The sequence below is a fragment of the Myxine glutinosa genome, chromosome 8 (assembly GCF_964187855.1).
Source record: "Myxine glutinosa chromosome 8, kmMyxGlut1.1, whole genome shotgun sequence".
Classification (NCBI taxonomy): Eukaryota; Metazoa; Chordata; class Myxini; order Myxiniformes; family Myxinidae; genus Myxine; species Myxine glutinosa.
The window spans coordinates 38,324,432-38,336,815 of record NC_136268.1 but is presented as its reverse complement, the minus strand read 5'-3'; the positions used below and the strand labels follow the sequence as shown (position 1 = coordinate 38,336,815).

The 12,384-nt window shown below is 43.3% G+C and overlaps 1 protein-coding gene across 2 annotated transcripts in view; it reads right to left on the bottom strand.

Moving 5' to 3' along the window:
- Positions 1-12,384, bottom strand: part of LOC137415686 (microsomal triglyceride transfer protein-like) — a 295,927-nt gene that overhangs the window by 77,895 nt on the left and 205,648 nt on the right. For both annotated transcript variants that reach the window (XM_078783199.1, XM_078783200.1), the window contains 3 exons: positions 11,650-11,861; positions 4,429-4,526; positions 4,121-4,242 (listed from right to left, as the gene is read on the bottom strand). In XM_078783199.1, coding sequence (XP_078639325.1) covers positions 4,121-4,242; positions 4,429-4,526; positions 11,650-11,861 — 432 coding nt within the window. The remainder of the gene's footprint in view (positions 1-4,120; positions 4,243-4,428; positions 4,527-11,649; positions 11,862-12,384) is intronic.

Sequence of the window (12,384 nt, the reverse complement as noted above, 5' to 3'; positions counted from 1 at the left end):
GGCCTGGACGCGTTGGCATGGTACTACAAAAGCAACGAGAGTTCCGGGAAGACGGGCAAGCTAGAATTAAGACCTTGGCCCAACCAGGATACCAATGGGGAACCCCTGATTTTAAGCTACAAACACGCACACGCCTAGGGAAAGACATGACCATGCAGGTCCGGTGCAGCGTCTGGACCCCTGGCGCGGCCAGGGGCGAAACTAAATACACACCATGCATCGAATACATACTCACGCCACACCCCCAGAATAAGGCCCCAAAGAAGGGGGAAAACACATATTGGAAAGTGGCCAGGGAGGTGGCAACAATTCAAAATAGGACACACTGCTGGTCGTGCATGCACTTTCCCCAAGCAGGCACCACAGGAATACACATGATAGTGCTACCTCTGTCCCTCAATGACCTCTGCTCACAACCTATCGATTCCCCATGTTTAGTCACCACGCTGGAAAGAGAAGGGGTTGACAACGGCAAGAGTTGCAATCGACAATTTAATTATCGCCCGTCAATGATTGCCCATGTGGCCGAGAGGCCTGCCCCCGTCTGGGTCAAACCACAGAAAGGGACGGTCTGCCTCCAGGGTTCCGGCCACTTGCGTATGGGAGAATCAGAATGCGCCTACACTCTCCCCGGGAAGCTGGGACAAGGGAGCTCGGGGATTACACTACGAATAGTACTGCAAGATAAACACAACCACAACATAACGGCTATAACATTCTCTAGGGGGGTTAGTAGGATTAATGGGGTGGTAAGGGGAACCCAGTGCTTATCCACCCACCTGGTCCCACCCCATGGGACAATGTTTATATGCGGCGACAAGGCTTACCCCTATTTACCAAATAATTGGGGGGGCACATGTTATCTGGGTTCAGTCCTTCCTGACGTTGAGATACTGGATGAGCTAGACCCAAAGTCCTTGGACAGGCGTTATAAGAGGTCAGTCATGAACGAAGATGGAACCACTAAACTACACGGGAGCCTATGGGAAAAGGTGTTTGGTTTCTTCTTCCCAGGAGCGGGCACAGTCATGGATAGTTTCCGGATAGATAAATTGGCTTTGGCCCTAGAAAAGGTGGCAAACGACACCGCTACGGCTCATGACATACTATTGGATACGGTGATTCACATGCGTACAATGGTGATGCAGAATCGGGTGGCTTTGGACATGCTCTTGGCAGAGAAAGGAGGGGTATGCGGAATAATAGAGGGAAAATGTTGCACTTACATACCCGATCCATCTGAAGGAGTGTCAGCCGCAATAGTGAGACTAAGGGAAACTAGCCACGCCCTGACGATCGATCGGATCGCGCGCGAAAATTCTTATACATTTAGCTGGCTCACTGACTGGTTCCAGGGATGGACGGGCACCATAGTGAAGTGGTTATTGACCGCACTGGCTGTGATAATCGGGGTAGTAATTTGGGGGGCACTAATGAAATCTCTAGTCCTCCTCTGTATGAGAAAGTATTTTACAGGATGGAAATTGAAGAAGCCGCCGACAACGACTATGGTTCTGACCACAGAGGCCGTCGACCTGAACGGGTCCTTCAACAAGGCAGACGTGACCGGCGCTCCAGAAAATTGCATTGAATTTTGTAATGACTGTGATACTTGTGTTGATCCCATGTGGGAACTGGCTGCTGCCTGTAACGGTGTCTGTGATGACTGTGATACTTGTGCTATAAACCCCTTGCGTGTACTGGCTAACGCCTCTTATGTATTACAAGCTGACAGCTGCACGCCCCCTTCTGACCCAACTATGGATCTGATTGCGACGCTGGGTCTGGCGGTTGAGGGACCCGACGCGGATGTCCTAGACCCGCAAGCCGACCAGGCGCCCATGGGAGACTTTGACATAAAGGAAGTCCCTCTCTTTTCTTCAAATGTTTCGGATCTCTTTGATCCACATGTTGCGGATCTCTTTGCTTCAAGTGATTCGGATTCGGATTTTTACGCTCTGTACCCTGACCAGGAAATTGAGACACAAGATACTGACGACATTTTGTATTCCCCAGAACAGCAACACGTGAGGGACCTCATGGGCATGACCGTTGATTAACTTCGAAGATCTGCAAGGACTGCGTCTGCAAAGGGTGGGGGGAGCCAGTTCCGCAGGGGAAGTGATGCACCCTCTGGCGGAGCAGAACCTCATCTGGACCAGACGTCTTCGTTGTGGATCCGAAACGTTAATGAACTTTCATGTTTTGAGCCCTCAGGCTCCAAGCACGCACCACACGACACGTTCCCCAAATGCACGGGCGAGGCGCTATGGGCGCACGGTATGCCCTTGGGAGATACCCGCATTACACGATGGTCTTTCAATAAAGCCCGATGTGGCACGTTGTCTCTTGAGATACTTTGTCTCGACGAGACAAGAGGAAGGAATGTCAGGTCTCAGATTTGTTACTGCTTAATGCTCAATTATAAATGCCGGTTGACTGACGTATTACCACGTAAGCTATGTTATAAAATGCTGTTCTATAATGTTATTTCATGAGTTAATAAAATGTATTCGAACCTTAGGTAGGCTGCTTGAATCGTAGACATAAATCCTTTGATAAATTGCCAAAAACATTAACTGTTTTGTTTAATGACAGTGACGCCTGAGTTACAATGAGGTTTTTGCTTCGCTTTCATTTAAAATGAGGAAAGGCTCGCTTCAGTCGTGTTGGACAAATTGTATACGTGTGCACTTTCGAGGCTAGATAAGGCCGGTCGTAAAATCCCTATCATGATTATCAGACGGCGCCTCGAGCCGCGGGCAGGAGAACGCTCACATGCGCGTGATTTTGCGTAACACTAGCAGAATGTTTAGGTTGCAGACATAAAACCTATCGTGAACCATATATATTTTGTATTAATCACAGCGACGCTTGACTCTGTATAAACATGCTCTGAATTACTCATTTTGAACAAACCCATATACTTTATGGGTTTGTCGAAGCCAAGAATGCACCCTCCCTTTAATGAGTTATATTTTCTGCCTCGTCGGAGTTTTGAAATCACATCTGGTCCGAATGATAAGGTGCGTGCTGCACTCCCCCGAATGACAGAGCGGATAACGGTGGGGGCTAGGAATGACGGGGAGGGACTCTCGCCAGTCGCTTTGTTCTCTCGGAGATTTTCTGATAATCGTATTCATATATAAATGAATGAGAATCAATGTGTTTTCAGGAAGGCTTGACTTGGCATGTTCTTGCTGTAGCTTGCTGTAGATGTCTGTCTCCTCCGGATCCGTATAAAGTGTTATTTTAATAAAGGTCTCGTCATTCTCAAGCCTGTTGGTGGAACTCTACTTCGATCAGAAAAGGTGGTTTCTGACATATATATATATATATATATATATATATATATATATATATATATTTATATATATATATATATATATATATATATATAAAATAAAAAAAATATATATATATATATATTTTTGGAAACGCTGCCGTCCGAACCGCAGTGAGAGGCACATATAGAAAGTGAGTGAGAAACTTGGAAAATATATATATATATATATATATATATATATATATATATATATATATATATCGGATGTACTTTTCTTTTTAAAAAAAGAATTAGTGGGCCCGTTGGTCCATTAGATCAAATTTTCATTGGTCTTCACGGCCTTGTAGCATACCTGTCTGTTGTACTGCTTGAGCATTGGCTTACCTTTCACCAAGCCCCGACATGATTGAGCCACAGTGAGGGTGGTGGGATTATGTTTGATACATTCATGATTATTATTGCCAAATGATGCTGATATTATTGTTGTTAATTTTATTAGTATTAATTAATAGATGCTTTGTTACAATGTTATCATTCTTTTGTTATTTATTTTATAATTATAACGCCATGCTGTGGAAGGACATGTTAAGCTGCACAATACACCTGAACATACCATGCATTTAAAACATGGGAATTCTTCCTGATTATTTGTATTTAACGGGCCTAATCAACTTACGAGATCATGATGATCATTTTTGTGTGTCACATTCCTCATCTGAAAACTCCAGTAGAACTCCACAAAAAACATGCCTCACACACACACTTCATCCATTTATAGTAGATCCATGCATCACATGCTTAGCTTGGCAAGTTGATACTGATGTCTGCATGTACCTGTGTGGCATGTAAACGGCTTCCATGTGAAAATATGAAGATATCCATATTGCTCTTACGCAGTATGCCCGAACCCGAGTATAGGATGTTGAGGTTATATGTCGAAGTGGTCCCTTCCATCTCTGTTCAAAGACAAAATATAGTTGCTTACAAGTAGTCAGTATTTGTAAAATAAATAAATACACACTGTAAAAGTGTACCATGATTTGTGTAATCACCATGCATTGTATCAATATTCCCTCCAGGACATCGCAATTGTCTCACATAATGTAGGCTACAATTCTGCAATTTACGCAAAGGCCCCTTACTGGACATGAAACCCGAGAAGGAAGATGAAGAACCACTTCGAGCAAATTGTTCGTAGTTGTGCACTCGATGGTCTTTAAGGACCTCCTGGATAATGTTGCTGTTGGGAAACAAACACTGTTTGAAGAGCAATAAGAGCAATGTAATTGGAAACAAAATGAGTAATTGTGCAATACAAGTTGAATTTGACAAGGATCATGTCCAAATCGATGGAAGAAGACAATACAGGCAAAATGTTTGTTAGGAACGACTGCAGAACAATGAGGCAAGGTATGGATGTAAAATGTTTCACATAATTGTTAGAATTTAAAATACAAGATGGAATATTTATCAATCAATGGCGGATAAACGTCTTTCAACATCCAAGGTGATCATTGAAATGATGGATGAGTAAACAGCTCTCCAGAAGAAGGGCACAACCTCTGGGTAAAGTGATTTAAATGACCCTGTACTACCAGATCAAAGAACTAGTCTTTCAGAATTACTTGCCATATGCTGAAGATGACCCTGAAATGATCTTCACGAGGCGGTGATTCTGCCTCTCAATGATCCGCCACATTGCACCATCATGAATGGCGTGGTGGGTGCAATCTTTGACTGGTACCCTCGAGATTGTGGGTTCGAATCTCGCCGAAAGTCAGCAACATTAACGATTTGGATTCTCAGCATCTGGAAACGGGGCTATTCTTCAGGGAATGCCAATGACATCAATTGTCATCAAAACCAAGCTGGCTCACTAATGATAATGAGGGAAAAGGTCGTTTCGCTCATACACCTAATCCGTCATACATGTTTGGGGGTGTGGCTGTGCCACTGATGCAGTGCCCCAATTACCAGTCAGCTGCCACACATTTTGCCGACCTCGGAAGGATTTTTTTTTTTTTTTTGTATACAAGATCGAGGCTCGTGTAAGAGCTAACATTGATCACAAAAAGACAAACTGACACATAAAACATATGATAAAGGGAGTGGGAGACAAGATGGGGAGAGAGAGGGAAGCACACAAGTACAACAGCGGAGAATAGGGACATCGGGAGATCTGTGGGAGGGAGAGAGCTTGGGGGGAGGAGGCATGGGAAGGGGGGAGGGGGGGGGGGGGGGAAGGAATGACAGGAATGAAGGGAAAATGGAAATGATGGGAATGGGAATGGATGGCATGGGAAGGGTGGGGGGAAAGGAATGAAGGGGGTGAATGACAGGCTGAGTCAACCCACCTGGTCTCTTATGTATAGTTTCTCATGTATTTGGAGGCTCAGGACAATGAGTATATTGGTGGATTGTTCTGTTTGGTGTTGCTTCCATTTAAACACATTACAGTACTCTCAGATCTCGGATTCAAATCCCATATACTATGTTGATTTTTGTCTCCTGTCTACATCAATTGCAAAGAAAATTAGTAAAAGTTTGCTATTGTCTGCACCCCAAAGCATTTTATTGGCAATGTGATGATGCAATGGTTACGCACAGTTGCTGCAAGCAGTTTCAATCTCATTGCATTGTTCAGTGGTTGTTGTAAATCGTCAAAGGAAGGATTCCTCTTGCATGCGTTTCTCATGGATTGGTCAGTTTTCTTTGTGCAATGAATAAGAAAATGGCTTTCACTGAAACTGCATTCACTGCCAAACGAAAATTTTTTTAGATGAGGAGGGAAAGTGAAAAATTATCTCATGATCAGATCAAATAATTCTGCATTTGAATGTTGATTTTTGTTTCACTCTGATGGAATTGAAAGGAGAGAAAGGAAACATAACCGACGTGTCTCATTATGAAACAGGATTTTAACTTCAGGAAGTTGGCCTATGTTGCTACGATGGTCTGTTTAACTTGTGTGCCTATTGGAGCATCAGATGCACATTTACCGACTTCTTTCCTGGAAGTTCTAGCAGTGTCCATGTGGGTTTTTTTTACCTCTCCCACCCCCACCCCCTTCCCATGCCTCCTCCCTCCAAGCCCTCTACCTCCCACAGATCTCCCGATGTCCCCGCTCTCAAATGTTGTATTTGTGTGCTTCCCCCTCTCTCCTCATCTTGTCTCCCACTCCCTTTATTTCGTCTGTGTCCGGTTTTTTTGGTCATTAATGCTAGCTCTTACACGAGCCTCGATCTTGTATACAAAAAAAACAACAAAAAACAACAACTGAGATTCCACTTGCCCACATTTGCATCACCAGAATAGCGGTTTACAAGATACTCGAAAAACGTATGCCCAATGTGCCTCATAAGTAGTTGTGCTTTTTAAATGCTTAGAACTTTGTTTGTTGTCTTATGATTATGAAACTGGCATCAATAGAAGGAGTAACTCGGAAAGTTTTTTTTTTATCAGGAAATTTGGTCTAAAATGTCGTGAAACTATAACAACAGTAATAGTCTTATGATAGATATTCTGCCACTATGAACACTCTTTATTCAATTAGCTGAAACATTTTTCAACAATCCCTCATCGGATTACCATAATGAGACTTCAGGGTACCTGTTAATCAGAAAAGAATAATGATGTAATCATAAACTAAACAGAAATTAATGTAATTGGTACTTTTTTACGACGTTCATTTCTTTTACGACATAGCCTATAGGGCAATGCCATCTGGAACAGTGTTTGTCTGTCTGTATACATGTATGTATGTCCTTTCCACCGGCACTTTGCCGGTTTATTAGCCAACATTGGACATAGTCCGAAACAGGGGGTTATGGATTGGGTCTCGACGTCCATCTGCCCAAAACCATATCTCGGAGATGTATGGACCAATTTTGTCATACTTGCCACAAAGACAACACATGACGGTATACTTATGCACATCATTTTGTTTCAGGATGCGATCAAATATGGCCGCCTGGCAGCCATTTTAGTTGTAAAAAAACCCGATGTTGAACACGTCCTCAACCATTTCTCGGACATGCATTTACTGATGTTCCTCAAACCTGGCACACAGATAATGAGTGATGCCTTACATATTGTCACGTTTATGGGGGTAGGTGAGAGGATACTGTAGGGAAGTTAGGACTGTATGTATAATTGTAGCATGGACCATAGACGCATAGGATAAATCTCGATGTACTTAAGTAGGAAAACTGTAGCTTAAGATTGTTTATGTGTCTTTGCACGAGGGGTGAAGCAGTGCTAATTAGGGTAGGGATTAAGGCTAATTTTCCCCAGTACGTGATTTTCACTCTAACTTCCCCTTTACGTTTTACTGACAAGGCCAGCCATGAAAACCTCCTTTATACAACAATTACAACCACCAACAAAAGTCAAGCAAAGCCGATCGGACTAAGCCCCACCTCTAAAGGACCATCGGAAACAGGCCACGCCCCAAGGGACATGATTAGCCCAGAGGTTGTGGGTGGGGCGAACTGGAAGGCGAACGACCCGATTAGCTCACCTGAGTGCAGAAGAAGAGCGCGTCTCTCTCGCTCTCTGCTGTTTTTTGCACGAAGGGTGCCATCTTTTTGCGTTTGGTGTGCTGGTGATATTGGTGCGCTTTTGAAGGAGCGTGGAGCTTTTGCTACGCTGGCAGCCTCTTGACAGAGGCGGGCAACATTTGGGCTCACCAAGGAGCTGGGGTCCGTATGGCACTTGATGGTGGAGGCGAAAGACGGCCATCTTGACTCCTTGCCTCATGCCTGGGCGTCTTCGACGCACGGTGCTGGCGCTATTTTGGGGCACTCCGGCGCAGGAAACATCGGACCGGACCATCACCATCACTTTTGCAAAATAACTCGTTGGGACGAGCTAAGTTCACGAAAAGGCCATTTTATTTCATTTTATTTTCCCCTGTGTGTCCTTTTCTTTGTCTGAGTGGAGGATCCTAAAAGTAGGAGTTTCAATTAGTTTTTACCACAACTTAATTTTGTCTTTCATTTAATTTCATTAAATCATTATTGTTGAGTTTATTGTGGTGTTTGAGTGTTTTGTGGTTTCGGAATAAACCCATGTGTTCCATTCAGGTAAACGCTTTGCATTCCTTTACCCCTCGCACAACAAAAATACCCGCAATTTTCGGGCTGCCGCCTCAGGAGTAAAACTGTTTCCGTTATCCGTCATCCAGCGGTCTTGCGGCTGGTGACAGGACAATATGCACATCATTCTTTTTCGAGATCGGATACAGGATTGGATCAGAACAACTTGAGAGATCTTTGTAAGTGAAGGGAAATGGGGAGGCGGTTCTTCTTCTTCCCTCCATTTCCAGATTAATTTAAAATGCCATATAATAATTACTAAAATATAATAATAATAAATTAATTAAAAATGCCATATAATAATGACAACTCATAATGACTGGCGGCCATTTTGTTACTTAAATGTGTCCCCAAAAATTTATCGGACATGCATTTACCGATTTTGTTCAGATTTGGCAAAAGCAGAGTACATGATGGCATACACGTGCACCTCACTATATTTTGCAATCTGACCAAAGATGGCTGACTGGTAAAGTGGTGCCCATTTTAGTTGTAAAAAAACCCAGTATTGAACACCTCCTCGACCATCTCTCGGACATGCATTTACCGATTGTGTTCAAACTTGGCACACGTATACTGAATGATGGCTTACATATGCCTGTCATTTTGTTTCGAGATCAGATCAAAGATGGCCGACTGGTGGCCATTTTGTTATTTAACATGTTTCCAACCATTCCTCGGACATGCATGGACCAATTTTGTTCAAACTTTGCACAAGGGAAATACATGAGAGTATACATATGCAGAAGATTTTGTTTTGTAATCTGACCAAAGATGGCCGACCGGCGCCCTATAACTCCATACAGCACAATTACTAAAACCACAGGGGGCATTTTGTCATTTTGTCTTTTTTTCCCTTGTTCCCTTTAAAATTCGTTTTCTCTGCAACCGTTGGTCTGATTGACATGAAATTTTCACCAAAGGAGCGTCTCCTCCTGTAGAATCTTTTAATTGTGACATCGTAGGTCATGTGGTATGCTGGGCGCCATCTTGGAAAAACTCAAAAACTTTGCACCTCGATATCTCCAAAACCACTACATGGAAAAAATTGAAAGGTGGCTCATTGTAAAGTACTCCCCATCGGGAATAACATGTGTTAATGATGATGTCATAGGTGCCTTCATTATGACATCATAAATCTACAACTATAACGCTTGATCTGATCAGTATGAAATTTCTTCAGTGTAATTTCGGGATAAATTGGTAGAGAAAAAAAAAATGATGATGTCGTCGGTCACGTGGTTTGGCAGCGATATTTTTACAGTGTAACCCATTGGGCAATGCCATCTGAAACAGTGTGCGTCTGTCCATCCGGTGTATGTATGCACAGTCACGTGAAAAAGTAAGTACACCCCATGTAAAGTTGTGACTTTTTCAACATATTTCAACATACAGCTATTTGATCTTCATTTCAACAATATTGATAGATAAAGGTGATATAATATAACAAATATCATGAAACATTTACATTTTGTAGTCCATTGTATAATTTAAATAAACATAAATGCAAATTTCGCATGTGGAAAAAGTAAGTACACCCCTACATTTATCACTACTTCAAATACCTAAAATTAGAATCAGGTGCACCAGTTCAGGTGCAAATGATTAGAACATCGTTCGAGAGGATCTTGGAGGAATCTGTCTTATTTAAACCTCAGAAACTTAGTTTGGTTTGCTCTTTGTTGTTGAAGTGTGCAGCGTCACCATGCCTAGATCAAAAGAGCTCTCTGAGGCCTTCAGAAAGAAGATTATAGATGCCTACGAGTCTGGGAAGGGATTTAAAAAGATCTCCAAACAATTTGAAATCAATCATTCGACTGTTCGGAAGATCATCTTCAAGTGGAGAAGATTCCAAACAACTGCCAACTTGTTCAGGCCAGGCCGACCCAGCAAGTTCAGCCCGAGAGCAGACCGCAAGATGCTGAAAGAAGTCTCTAAGAACCCCAGAATGTCATCACGGGACCTACAGGTAGCTCTTGCCACTGTTGATGTCAAAGTGCACGAGTCTACCATTAGAAAGAGGCTGCACAAATTTGATCTACATGGGAGTGTGCCAGGAGGAAACCTTTGCTGTCCAGAAAGAACATCAGGGCAAGACTAAAGTTTGCCAATGAACACCTCGGCAAAGACCAGCACTTCTGGAACAATGTGCTCTGGACAGATGAGTCAAAGGTAGAGATATTTTGCCAGAGTACCAGAAGACATGTTTAGAGAAAACAAAAGACAGCATTTGACCACAACAACCTGATACCAACTGTAAAGCATGGTGGTGGAAATACTATGGGTTGGAGCAGTTTTGCTGCATCAGGGCCTGGGCAGCTCACCATCATAGAATCCACTATGAATTCTTCATACCAGATACTGTACCAGAGGGTGCTTGAGGATAATGTGAGGCCATCTGTCGGAAAGCTGAAGCTCAACCGAAGGTGGACCTTGCAACATGACAATGACCCTAAACATACCAGTAAATCCACCATGGAATGGCTGAAAAGAAAGAAATGGAGGGTTCTGGAATGGCCAAGTCAAAGCCCGGATCTAAATCCCATCGAGATGTTGTGGGGGGATTTGAAACGAGCTGTGCATGCAAGAAACCCCTCAAACATCACACAGCTGAAAGAATTCTGCATGGAGGAGTGGGCAAAAATTTCTCCCAGTCGATGTCAGAGACTGGTAGACAGTTATAAGAAACGCCTACTTGAGGTTGTTTCTGCCAAAGGGGGCAATACCATCTATTAGAGCCAAGGGTGTACTTACTTTCTCCACATGCGAAATTTGCATTTATGTTTATTTAAATTATACAATGGCCTACAAAATGTAAATGTTTCATGATATTTGTTATATTATATCACCTTTATCTATCAATATTGTTGAAATGAAGATCTCATAGCTGTATGTTGAAATATGTTGAAAAAGTCAAAACTTTACAAGGGGTGTACTTACTTTTTCACGTGACTGTATGTCCCTCACAAATGTCCACCAATCAGAGCTGAGGATCTGGTCATATGACAGGGGTACAGCAGATCCTCCACTCAGCAGATCCAAGCCTGGCTTCGTCATTGTTCGACGATCAGTTTTTTTTAATGTTGCGGTTACCAACTATGCCACTCTCATAACCATTAGAATAAAAACAAAAATACAAATATATTTAAAACCGTGTCACTTTTTATGGGACACCCTGCAACTGAAGCCTGTTTTGAGTTCAAAAGCAGTTCCGTGTTAAATACAAGTTTTAAGTTTGTATATATTTATGGGATTATCCAGACTGACCTGTTTGGATGCCCAATGCGCAGCAAATCCTCCACACGTGCCAGGATGAACTTTGCCATCTCAGGTGTCAGGGAATGCAACGAAAGCAATATGTTCCGCACCTCGGCCTCTGAGGGCTTTCCGGTAAGTATGCGTTCTGCTGCGGCCACGCGTACCGTCTTCTCATAAATTTGATGACTTTGATGATATATGCGATTCATTGCAGCATTCACCTGGTGGAGGACGTTGAGCTGAAACCTTGTCTCGTTGTCTTATTGCCGGTTGCAAATGTCTAATAAGTTATGTTAAAAGGTATTCATAGCATCAGCATTGGGGGTTTCTAGCTCTACTTTCTAGCTCTACGGGTTCGGTTGCGAGAGGACGCTGGCGTTGCATATTCGCCGCTTCTCCGACTGGATGGATGTACAGGGTCTGCTTCTACCTTTCTGACCTGACATCTCACACCTGTCCTGCCTTTTCACACCCGCACGTGCCGCGTGTTCTCCGGCTGGATAACGGAATCTGCTTTTGATGGTACGGAATACGGAATTCGAAAGGCCCGCTCCCGTTGATTGTGGCCGTGGCCTTGTTTGCCGGTGGCCTTGTGGCCTTGTTTGCCGCTGTGGTCTTGATTAGCGGCTGCAGTCGTTTGCCGCTGCGTTTGCCACTGCGTTTGCCGCTGCGTTTGCCGCTTTGCCTCCTCGACCTTGGCCTCGTACTCGTCCCTTCGCTCCTGCCTGGCATGGCTCTGAAGTA